Genomic DNA, 13,282 nt, shown 5'->3' with positions numbered 1-13,282 from the left:
TCTTTCAGCCTGTCTCATATGCTCCCCAAACAAATGAATCTCACGGCAGTTTAACAAGCGTGTAAACAATGCGACTCTATAGCAAGATTGTCTGGACAAGTGAGGACACAAACACATCCGCTACCAAAATATATTTCCCTGCTGCATGTCATGATGAGATCGGCAAAAGTTTGGATAAACTGGATTGCTTCCCAGCAGCAATGCCTTTCCCCCCCACACTGCCTGATAGACAGGTAGGAGATTAACAGCCTCTGACTGGCAGGGGCTTTGAAACTACGGTATAACAACTTTTTATTCATTGGTCATTCATTGTGATATAAATTTGTGACATTTTCCCCAAAATACTCATGGTTCTGTGCTGTTGGTATTTGGTAGCCTATCTGATGCCTGCAGTGCGGCGGCGCGTCAATTAACGATAATGACGGGAGGCTTGCGCAGCAGCAGGATGATGTATTCGCGCAGATTTTCAGTCCTAAATATCAAACATGTTTGATATGAAAGCATTCATATTGACTTAAATATTTTGTTCATATAAAAACGTGTGTAGAGCACAGTGGTAGGAGTACATGTAGGCTATGTTATGAAAAAAGTATCCATTGCTGCTGTAATTTTAAGGAAAATAAAAATATATATATATTTCCTATCTATCCCTTGCTGCCACTGGAAAAAAAAAAAAATCCCTACCGACCCATCACCTCAACTGACAACCAACAGGAACCTAACTTTATATTTTTTTAGGCCCTGGCAGAGAGAATACTGACCATTTCCAGCTGTTTCTAAACACAGACTCCTCATGTCTAGAAAGGTAAAACCGGAAAATATCCTGTTCTGGCTAGCCAGACATGATCCAGACTTCATGTTAAGAAGTGGCTTAAGCGTAAGGTATGCTGATGAATGCTACGGTGATGAAAAATCCCAATACAAACCACCTTAAATAATAATGAACACAAATAATTAAATCTGCAAAACAACGGTTTTGCAAACACTAGGGTCTCGGCATCTTCGGGGCCGAAACCCTATGGATCGCCCGCTGCATGGCTTGCCACACGCAGCTCGGCTGCGCTATTGGCATGCACAGCGCTCAATCGCCTGCTCTATTGGCATGCGCCGTGCACAATTTGCTCAACTTCGCATCACTGATGTCACAATGCCTATGATATCACTGATGATGTCACAATGCCTCTGACATCATCAGTGCCGATGACATCAGCAGTGATGTCATGAGATGATTTTGATCAATAATGATGTCACTGAGGACATCACTGATGTCATAAACATTGTGACATCATCAGTGGGACAAAAGTGTAAACAGATATTGTCCACTGAAACAGAGCCCACTTTCTCCCTTTTATATAAATTAACTCATTGAGTGCCAGCCACTTTTGGAGAACGGACGCTCCCAGTGCCAGAGTTTTCAGAGCGTTTTCAGTGATTTCTCGAGGCCCACAGAATATTGTGTGATATTACTATGTAAACACCGAACACGCAAAAAGAACAAGGAGACTCTATTGTATCATCAGCAAAAAAAAGTTTATTGATACCATTTTCCGTTCTTTAGTTATGAGCCGGAGAAGATAGGTTGTTTTCAGCGTTTTCAGGCATTTCAAATTATAAGCTGAGATATTCAGCCTTTTGTGAAATGCAGCATTTCAAGCACATTCACTGACTCTAGATACGGTAATATTTTCTGATGTAGTGATGTGGTGTAGTTGTGTCCTGCCCTGCGTGCCCCACCCCCCCCTCCCCCCCCTCAGCTGAAAACTCCTCCCCACACTAGTAACACACAGCCTCGCACCAAGCGTCTAGGAAGCCTGGGAAGCGCCGCCTCCCAGGCAGCGCAACATGGAGAAGCCACACGCGGACTGCAGTGAAAGGTTTGGCTTTTCAGTGTCGCGCTGCTGCTTTTCTAGCGGCTAATCATGTGGAGAAACTATGCTGACAGACAGACAGAGGCAGAAGGACTCAGTTGTGTGCGCGGATTGACTGTGTTCGCACGCACCGTCAGTTGCAGCCAGAACAATCTACATGGCTCTGGACTGCAGCATGAGCGGGTTCTCTTTCATCAAGGCTATTTCAGGCTGTGTATTCCTGACATTTCTGTAATCTGGAGAGCACTGTCGCCACCTAAGGGTTCTGTAAAATAGGTTATAGACCTCCAATAGCTACTATAGTTGTACAGGAGCTGCGGAAGGCTTTGATCGACGTCCCACCGTCAAAAAACGCATTGGACGTCGAAGGACGTCCGTGGCACTCTACGTCACTATTTAATTGGACGTCGAAGGACGTCCATGGCACTCAATGAGTTAAGGATGATACCTCAATATTTTGAATTGTATTTTATTGTCTTTTTTATTTTTTATTTTAACTTGATGAATATTTTAACCAAACATAGACATGTCACATTTTGTTAAATTCACAACTCGTCCTTCTGTGTCACTGAAATGGCTTGTTAGCATTGTTTGTGGCCACCATGGAACTAAACTGTACTTATTGGTTTCAATAAAAATGATATAGGTTCAGTCAAGAAAATGTTCCCCTTTAACACGTTCACTGCCGTGGACGAGATATCTCGTCAAGCAGAAACCAGCGGTTGACTGCCGTGGACGAGATATCTCGTAAAAAAAATATATATATAATATAAAAAAAAATTGACGGTGGGACGTGGATCTAACCCTTTTACATCTCCTATAAAAATATGGGAGCCACCGAACGTGTACAACCCATTCCACCGACCCACTAAGTGGCGACAGTGCTCTCCAGACTAGAAAAAGCCGAGCCAAAACTGCAGGGGAAAGCGCGAGGAAACCATTCTCATACTGTAGAATGGTTTGGCGAAAACGCTTTCGCGCTGGCGCACAACGGTGGCGCACAACGGTGGCGCACAACGGTGGGGGGTTCCAAAAATAGACTGGGTGCCACACAACACGCAGCATAAATAAGCCCAGAATCGCAAAAGCTTCATCAAATCTCTCAACCGAAACCCCAAGAAACGAGCGAGCCCATCCAGACTCGCCCGACGAGGGGCAGCCAGGCAGCAGACAGGCAGCAGAAACTCGCTTGTGACACAGAGGGAGGAGGAGAACACACACGGAGGGAGGAGTTTGAAGGAGAGGGGGGTTTCCTGCTGTTATGGAGGAAATTACTGTTCAAAACTATTGTTTAGATGTCTGACGTCTTACTGATGCCAAAAATAAATGGTTAAAGTGACTGTTCTATCGAATTTCACAAAAAGGCATTTATCTCAGCTTAAATTTTCAGACGCTGAAACCATGCTGTATTCAACTGCTAATGCCTACATAACTACTAACTCTACAAACTAACTGTTTTAGACAGAGAAAGCACACATTCTATTAGTTCTTTTGAGATATTTTGTGTTCACAAAATCCTAACAGAAAATAATCCTCGGCTCTTGAAAGATGACCCAGAATTCTCAAAAAAAAACCTTGGCAGAAGCTACCTACAGTAAAAAAAAAAAACTGTTGGCAGTGAATGTGTTAAAAAGGATGCATAATTGGAACCATTTGTCCTATTGCTCATCTGAATTTATGTTAATAGCATCAGATGTTGACGCAAAAGTAACACAAATGTGTCTTAAACCAGAAATTGGCACATGGTTTTAATTTTCAGAGTGTATAATCTAGGTTGAGCGCTTTTGTGGAATCCTTGTTCAAATGTCAGAGGAAAGGGGGCTGAGAGGATATTATAACGGTCTGTAATCTGGCTAAGCATACACTGCATATGGGATAATCTGCTCTCTCTTACTACTCTCACTCACTTAGTTTTATTCCTACAATTTGTCTGTGTCTGGGTGATATAAGTGTGTAATCTCACCAAGATTATTGTAATTCTGTCATTTCTCATTCTTCCTTTCTTTTGCTCTGCGTTTCTTTGTTTTCTGCACTCACATAATCTTACTGTCGGCAGTCTGCACACAAACTGCAATGTCCTAGAAAATGTGTATTCTCTCACCCTGGGACCCAAATCAAACATACTGTCCTACTGTAGTACTCTTATCACATTGGGCCAGGCCACCTGACTCACAACTCATTCCTGTTTTAAAGTTTTGTTGTTGTTTTTTACATTTCTAAAAAAAAAAAACTCCTTGCAAGAGGATGGTAATTTCATTTTTGGAAACTGTTGGCCTTTTGGTTTGGTTTGGTTTGGTTTGTGGAGGTGTTGTTATTTTTGTTATTTTAAAAAGTAGGCTAAATGTTGCAAAGTTGCAGGGCTGTTTCAGCACAGTGCTTAAAAGGATATCTTGATGCTTTGAACTTTAGACAGAACTTTTCACAAGATTGAAAAACTTTCTCCAAGCGTTCCTCACTGAAACTAATGCTTACCACTGGCCTGGTATCAGTGTTCCTCATATAATGTCAATATCCAGGTGGCCTGCTCAGGTAATTAACAGCCGTCCTAGTTTTAGATTCATTTTGGGGGCTGTGATGTGAAGTTCAATGCATTTAAACACTGAAAACGTGTTTGTGAACTACAATGACCATCATTCATTGTGGCTATGATGCAACATAATAATATTGGTCATGGTATGTGTACTGTACATGTACACTTGTACTGACACAAACTGAATAGACAGGCAAAGATTGAAACGCAGTCAGTATGTTGAGGGTGTACATGACTTGTATGCTGTACTTGTTTCAGTACTGTAGTGATAATCAGTTGACAGTAAGGGCTAATGTACACCGCCTCCAGAGATGGGCAAAAATACATCAAAAAGTATTTTGATACAAATTACAAATACAAAATACTGGTCTGAAAAATGTATTTGAAATACAAATACGTATTTTGTATTATAAATACATAAAAATACATTTTATAAAACCCGATAAAGAGCTGCAACGATTAGTCAATTCATCGATTCATTGCCAAATATTACATTAATTGCCTATTTTGATAGGCATTTTGAGCCATTTCTTTCAGGAAAAATGTCCTAATTCTCTCATTCCAGCTTCTCAAATGTGAAATTTTCTGGTTTCTTTAGATAGTAAATTGTCTCTTTAGTCCTCTGTGACAGTATACTACTTTGTGTACCCTCTAACAGGGGTGGGCAAGTATTTTAACTGGGGCGCCACATGAGAAACCCAGATTGAGAAACCCAGATTGTTGTTGTCACTAGATTACATTATAGAAAACATACTGTGCACTTATTCTTCAACCTTAATTATATTGAAAATCACTCCAAACAGCCAATTTAGGTCATCTAAAAGTAAAATGGTATGGTTTGTCTTAGACCTCCCGGGCCAGGCAGAACCATCAGGAGGGCCGGGTCTGGCCCCCGGGCCGCATAATGCCCAGGTCTGCTCTAACACAATACAGTTCTTCCATTTCAGTTTTAGCTGTTTTTCATCACAGCTAATATCTCCCTCACTTCAGCTGTTAATCACCTTCTGTGAGGGCTTTTGACTTACAGGCAGCATTTCTACATGTTAACTTCAAGTTTTCGAACTTTGACCATGTTTAGCCATAGATATCTGACATCATAACAGTATACTCTGGAGATGATGCGCCATGGCTGCGGTTATGGAAATCGCCCGCTCCACAGGCTCCCAAAATTGTGACTGACAGACAGACACCGCCCACCCACCTAGTTGCCATCATGCAACTGTACGCGGCTCATACTACATCACAGTTGCTCGAGTGACATCACTGATGACTTGGTACGGCTGCGAACAGGCCCACACTCATGTAATCTGTCAGACGTATGCGGGATCCGACAAAAATAGAACAGGTGCGTAATTTTTCCGTACCGCATCTATAGCCCATCAATTAACATGGGCGAGAGTCGATCCGACAGTTTTACCGGATCCGCAACGCAGCCATAACGCATCTGGTGTACATTGCCTGTAACAGTCAGCTGATGTTATTGCTAATGTTGCAGTACTAAGTTAGCTAATGTTTCCCTCATCAGTCTACTAGAGTGAAAGAGTTGAATGTGTGAAAAATATGAGCTACTGGCTCACTAATTGAAATGTCAACAGCAATCATTAAAGCCACCAAAGTAAACTGTCAAACAGTGGGAAACACCGTATCAACTTCAAGGAACCATGGGTAATGTCATTAAGTCAACAATTGAATGACTTACTCATTGAAGTAAGTCATTTTGGATTTATCAGTGACTGCTAAACTGTCATTGGCTAATTTCTTCCTCCTCTTTCTTCTTCTCTCTATTCCAGGCTCCGACTACTCTCCCCCTCCCCCCCTGCCGCCCCCTCCCCCCCCCAACCTGACCAACGAGCACAGCAGCGACCATGGCGGTGGAGGAGGAGGAGGGGGCGGGGCTAACCACGGGGCGGACGTTGTGGGCCTGGCGTCGGAACACATCCCCACGCCAGGTGCCGCCCTGAGCTGGCAGGCGGCCATCGATGCGGCGCGGCAGGCCAAGCTGATGGGCAATGCCTCAACGTGCGGTGGAGCAGGGCTGGGGTCGGGAGGGGGCGGGCCCATCTCCACGGTTAGCTCCACCCAGAGGAAGAGGCAGCACTACAGCTCTAAGCCCAAGAAACAGACCACCACGGCAGCCACGCGGCCGCCACGTGCCCTGCTCTGCCTCACACTCAAGAACCCCATCCGCAGGGCCTGCATCAGCATCGTCGAGTGGAAGTATCCTTTAGCTAGACTGTTTTTTCTTCTTGTAATAGGTCCTAATACTTTGGTGTACATATTGATAGCTATGTTAATACTGTGACATTATTCGATAGACCCTTTTCACGGGGCCATTTTGTGTTGAAAAGGTAGAATAAACACAGGTGCAAGCAAAACACTAATGGGGGTTTCCAAATTGCAATCATGGAAGTTTGACACCCTCATTAGTGTTTTGCTTTCACCTGTGTTTACCCTGCTTTTTCGACACAAAATGGCCCCCGTGAGAAGGGTACCTACAATGAATGAATGAATGAATGAATGAATGAATGAATATTTTATTTTCGTGTCAGGACAATTACATGACCCATCCCACATGGGATTATCAGACACATCAACATTCAATATTTAACAAAACATAACATTCTGGTATGTTACCCAACCAGAAGCTTTCAGTGCAGCCCAAATTAGAGAATATATATACATGCAGACATAATATGCCTATACATATACATACATATACATTCATACATACCTGCACTGAATACGAAAATAAAACGAAAAAATAAATAAATAGAAAATAAACTCTACTTTATCAGTTGTACGTCAACCTTCTCCTCCTGTCCCATGCTTTAGAGAGAAATTCAGAGAATGCAAAAATATTATCAAAAAGAAATTCGAGTATTACTCCGTTCTCACTATCTATCATATTTAGCTCAGGAGTATGGACTCTTTTAAACATTGTTTCTCTTAAGTCATGATACAAAGGACAATATAAAATGAAATGAATTTCATTTTCCACCTCATTCAACTCACAATATTCACATATTCTATCCTCCTCAGCTACCCCTCTGTATCTTCCTGTTTCAATATGTAATGGTAGGATGCCACATCTTATCTGTGCACAGAGTGATCTCTGATTTTTTGGCAAATTATACAAAACATATTTTTCACATTTATAGTCTTTTTTAAATAAACAATATGTTCTTAATTTTGGCTTTTGCCAAATTTCTTCAGCCCAGGATTGTAGACATTTAACCCGGATTCGATTTTTAAATTCCTCCACATTCACAGTTTTTCTTTGGAAATAATGGTCTTCCAGACCACATTCCTGTAGTAAGTCATACAGTTCAGAGACCCATTCCCCATCAACAAACAAATCCCAAAAGAAAATATGGCTAGCCACCCTGTTGGGTGGTAAACCCAGCAGCCTGTTCCAAAGACCCACCATACTGGCCTTCCACCTAATTTCACAGGAGTCCCACCCCATATCTCCATTAGCTGCCAAAATGGGGGCATATTTATGAAGTCCCAGATAGAATCTGATTGCTCGATTCTGAACTCGTTCATTCAACTGAAACCTTTTGAAACCCCAAACCCCCGAAACATAATCTAAGACAGGACATACACAGGTTTGATACAATTTCGAATAAGTAGAGTAGCCCATATCTCTCAACATTTTAGTCTTACCTATAATACCTCCCAGTGCCCTGCTAGCTGAGTCTGCTAGAACAGAAACACCATGGAAAAACGACATGTATTCATCAAAAAACAAACCAAGGTATTTATACTTATCTGTAAACTCGAGTTGTTTGTCACCAATACAGAACTGAAAACAACTTCTCTCTTTCCCTGGACTTCTAAAGTGCATTACTTGTGATTTCTTTTGATTAATACACAGTCTCCATTTCTTACACCACTCATTAACACATATCAGCATCATTTGTAAATCTTCTTCCTTTTCTGAGAGCAAAATAATATCGTCCGCATAAAGAAGGATGTTTACAATTACCTGATCACATAATACCCCTTTCCCCAGTTGCTTTATCTCTCTGGCCAAATCATTAATGAAAACGGCGAATAGAGTTGGAGACAAAACATCCCCTTGTTTGACACCAGAGGGAGTAGAAAACCATTCTGTAAAATAATCGTTCACTTTCACACATGCAACAGGTTGTTTGTATATCGAGGTAATAGCTTGATGGAACTTTCCATTAACCCCTATTTGGTGAAGCTTATATTTAAGGAGATCGTGATCAACAAGATCAAAAGCCTTCTGGAAATCAATAAAACAACAAAAAGTGGGCTTTTTATGCTTCAGTCTGTTTCTAACGACTGCAGTCACTGTATAAATATGATCTATACACGCTCTTCCCTTTCTGAAACCATTTTGCTCCTCTTCTAACAAGTTATTTTGCTCCAGAAAGGTAACTAGTCTATTATTTAGAACAGAAGAATACAATTTGTATACAGTACTTAGAAGACTAATACCGCGATAGTTCAATGGGATCTTAGGGTCATCCTTTGGAGATTTTGGAATTGGAGTTATGATTGACTTACACCAGGTGGATGGTACAATACCGTGGTCAAAACACACGTTCAGCAAGAAAAATAATAAATCAAACAGCTCAGGAGCTTTCAATACTTCATTTGACAACTCATCTACCCCCACGGCCTTTTTAACCTTAGCAGACTCAATTGCTTTTAGAACTTCTTCTCTACTAAACTCTGCATTTAAATTGGCATCACCGTCGTGGTTTAAGTATTCCCCCGTCACACCGGATACACAATCAAAAGATACATCATCAACATTTACAACACTCTCCTCTCGTCTAGAGAACAGACCAGAGAAGGCTCCCTCCCACTCCCTTAATACTTTACCTAGTTCAGAAGATATTTCTCCTTCACTCCACACCTGCATAGGGATCTTTTTCCGGCGTTTTGGACCCAGATTGTTTATCTCACTCCAAAATTGTTGTGGGTTCTTTGTTTGTAACTGCTCCAGATGTATAATCTGTCCTCTCTGATATCTTCGTTTATAGAATCTAAGTTTTTTATCAAAACAGTGTTGTTTTTGCTTATAAGTTGTTTTAAGCTGCTTTCTTAATACAGAATTTTTACATTTCAAAAAAAGATGTTCGGCACTGCACATGGCTGACCAGAGAATACCCAGCTCATTGTTCCAATAGGAATTATTTTGTTTAGATTTTCTAAATTTGGATTTATCCACATTTTTGTTTAATTCTGATTGTATTATAACACAGAACTCATTATACCAAATATCCAACTCCTCTTGATTTTTATTTAGAGTCTGTAATCTCTCAATCAGTATCAAAACAGCATTACGTCCCATATCAGAATTGAGAAAGGTGTCTGGCACAGTTCGGCTCACTCGTTTTCTAGCGTGTTTACCTGTGACAGGTACTTCCTGGCCTTGAGGCATTTTGTAGCCAGCCCTAAACTTCAGCCACAGTAGTGAGTGATCCGGTAGACGACTGTGATCTCCAATCAAGTTAAATAGAGCTCCATCCTCTACCATTTGTGAGGTGAGCATCACCTTAAATTCCAAACAATTTTCTAAGCATTCAAAGGGGGTTACAAAGTAATCAACCACAGCTTTACCTTTTGATGACACTGACGTAAAATTGTCACATAGGGGATCGATCCTACCATTTAGTGCACACATTCTGGAGTCTCTTAGAAATTCTAGGAACGTTTCCCCATGTTTATTAACATAATCATCAATGGCAACTCGCCGGGGGATAGAATCAATAGTAGGGATAAAATCTTCCATATTTCCTATTCTAGCATTAACATCCCCACCAATATAAATTGCATCCACTTCAGAAAATTGATATACCAAACTTAATAGTTGACAAAAAAAAGCTGAGGCATCTCTTCCCCAGGGGGAATTTTCAGGTGGGAGGTAGCAAGAAAATGTGACAAAGCTATATCCTGATACCTTATGTTGAAATAATAGGCCTAAGATCCCATCATCTTTTTCAATAATTTCCACCTTATAGTCTTGAAATAAATGGGATTTAACTAACAACCCCACTCCACCTGATGCTCTACATGCTTTAGTGTGCATTTTCCTATTTAAACCAAACCATACATACCCATCCACCTCAATAACGTTTTCCCCTTGCAGATGAGTCTCGTTTAAAGAAATAATATCAGCATTCAGTGACTGTAAAATACGTAATCTGAGGTTGCGATTTGCGTGAGTCCATCCATTTATATTCCAGTGTAGAAAGGAAATATTCTCGTGTGCGCTGTCTGAGTGTGGTGAACTTCAGGCTACGTCCTCGACATTGCGGCTTAAGGGAGGCCACTCTGCCTCACGCTCCGCTCCATTCTTCCTCCTGCTGCTGTTCCCCGATCCTTCTCGGAACCGCGCCCAGTCATTTCGTCTGTCACGGGTGGCCTCGGGCTCATTCTCAGGGTGACGTCTGCCGGATCCCACTCCCCGGTGAACGCTCTGACGCTCCCTCCAACGCTGGCTGTCACCGCCCCGGTCACCTGTCCGCTCCGACTCGCGCTGTCTGGCTCCGCTCCGGTCACCTGTCCGCTCCGACTCGCCTCTCTCAATCTCCCGTCTTATGAGACGGCCACTCCCCGAGACGAAAAAGTCTCTCCCGGCTGGGATTTCCCTGAGCAAAGTCTTAAAGTTCATTTCAATCAGCCGGTCAGTATGAGATTTGGCTGACCGAATATAAACTTTTTCGTACATGTGGATTCACACTCATGTTCAGTAACTCCAGACTCCGACTTAGGTAATGACTTAGGTAATGACTTAGGTAATGGGGACTCGAATCAGACTCTTCTTTGGTGACTCAGTGTTGGACTCGGACTTGAACACTGGGCACTTGACTCGGACTCGAGATATAGTGACTTGACTCTGGCTTGGCTTGTCTTGACTCTGAACCAATTCGTTATTGTCGGATATCCCACCACTAGTTGGGAAATTGCTAGTTTTCTGAGTTACATGTTTTGCTTTAGGCTGCCTTCATTTATATATTCATATATATATATATATATATATATATATATATATATATATATATATATATATATATATATATATATATATATATATAAACATACACATACATACATATATGAGAGAGAGAGAGAGAGAGAGAGAGAGAGAGAAAGGTTCATGTCTTATCTTGACTGATGTAATTGAGAATGAATGGAGAAGAAAAATGGAAAAGATAGGGAAGAGGTGACTTCGATATGGAGGACAGACGAGGCACAACTTCTCACTGAGAGGAATTATCCATCATATTAAAAACATAACGTTTCAGTCTGATCTGATGAAGAGCCATCTGGACCAAAATGTCATGTTTTTCATGTGAATATTAAAGCTTGGACAGTTTCTTTTTTCTTTTTCACAAAGAGAATGTTGTGCCTTATTATCCCTCCATTAAATAACGAATATCAGTTTCAAATGAGGAGTGAGGTGTGAAGGGACGGAGGGAGGAATGAAGGAGGTAAAGAGGAGGGCAAGGATGAGTCACACATCTTTCCTCTCTTCTATTCCTCCTGTCTTTTCCCCCTCAGTCAGTCTCTCTTCTGTCCATCTGTGGGATTCTCTCCCCTCCGCAGTCTTGTCTTAATCCGTCTCCCCTCTCTCTCTATCGTTCTCTTTCTCTTTCCAAGTGTTTCTCTCCTCCCTTTCATCTCTGTGTTTTTTCACCTCTCCCCGGGGTCTCTCTCTCTCTCTGTCCAACTCCATTCATCCTTTTCTCCCTGGCTATCCTTGTATATCCCTCTTTCCCTAGTCCGTCCTTCACCTCCACATCTCTGCCTTCCTCTATTGTCCTCCTCTCCCTCGTTTGTCCTCTGTCCCCCCGAATCCCTTTTTACCCTCCCTCTCTCTCTCTCTCCCTCTCTCGCTCTCTCCATTTCTTCCTCCATCTGTCCTTCCGTTCTGCCCTCCCTTTCATCCGGAGTGAGCTTTTTTTCTTTCTAATCTGCCGAACATAATGACTTGGTTTTCCTTCCAGGGGTAAGAGAGGAAGGGAGGGAGAAGGTGACCGAGAGAGAGAGAGAGAGAGAGAAGAGAGAGAGAGAGAGAGAGAGAGGCAGAAATGGTCAGTGTCATGGTCAAAATGATCCATTGTAGGAGAAGGTCCACATAAGCATCGACTCACGGCAAGAGCACCGAATCACCCATTGTCCTGAGAGAGAGAGAGAGAGAGAGAGAGAGAGAGAGAGAGAGAGAGAGAGAGCAGAGGATGGAGTCTTTTTTTCACGACAATGATACTGATGCTATAGAGATGCTACAGGACACCTTGTTACTTCCTGTAGCAAAGGATGCTGCTTGTTCGGTTTCTTTTTTGCTTTACTGAAGAGGATAAACACGTTAGAAGTGATTTTTGCATCAGACTTTCACTCGTTACAGAAAAGAGTATGCACGCACATCCAAACCAAAGAGGGCAGTGCTGAGCACCACTCTCTTACTAGATTGCTCTGACCTACACCACGCCCGTACACTGTAGCTGCCAGTCGTTCCTCATAACAAGCCGATTGGTCCAAACCACTGTGGTTTGGCCACAAACGCATAACTTGAAGCCTGGCAAGATGGATTCTCGCGTGATTGTGATCTCGCAAGGTGATGTAGAGGCTGCCAGTCTTGTCGAGTCTTGTCAGTGATGGTCTTATTTGTTTAATTTTACAAATTATTTATTGATGTTAAAGTGCTCCACAGCACCTCTAACTGTCCTGTCCAGATGTGTTGATGTTAAAAAAAACAGGAAAGAAAAGAAAAATGTGTGAATAAGCCCTCAGGGTCATTGGAACAATCTCACCCAATGACTGATGAGCGTTCAGATCATTACCCACAATCCTCAGCATCATTCATCTCAACGACACTGAAGGGACGAAAGGGAGAGAGAGAAAG

General features: G+C 42.0%; 1 protein-coding gene across 1 annotated transcript in view; it reads left to right on the top strand.

Annotated features, from left to right (window-relative positions):
• cacna1c (calcium channel, voltage-dependent, L type, alpha 1C subunit) overlaps positions 1 to 13,282 on the top strand; it is a gene marked incomplete at both ends in the record, with an annotated part of 493,392 nt that overhangs the window by 175,472 nt on the left and 304,638 nt on the right. Inside the window, one exon of the mRNA XM_083660058.1 lies at positions 6,189 to 6,615. Coding sequence (XP_083516184.1) covers positions 6,189 to 6,615 — 427 coding nt within the window. The remainder of the gene's footprint in view (positions 1 to 6,188; positions 6,616 to 13,282) is intronic.

Source organism: Poromitra crassiceps (assembly GCF_964638095.1).
Source record: "Poromitra crassiceps genome assembly, chromosome: 2".
NCBI lineage: Eukaryota > Metazoa > Chordata > Actinopteri > Beryciformes > Melamphaidae > Poromitra > Poromitra crassiceps.
The sequence above is the reverse complement of the archived record's forward strand: the minus strand, read 5'-3'. Positions and strand labels throughout refer to the sequence as shown.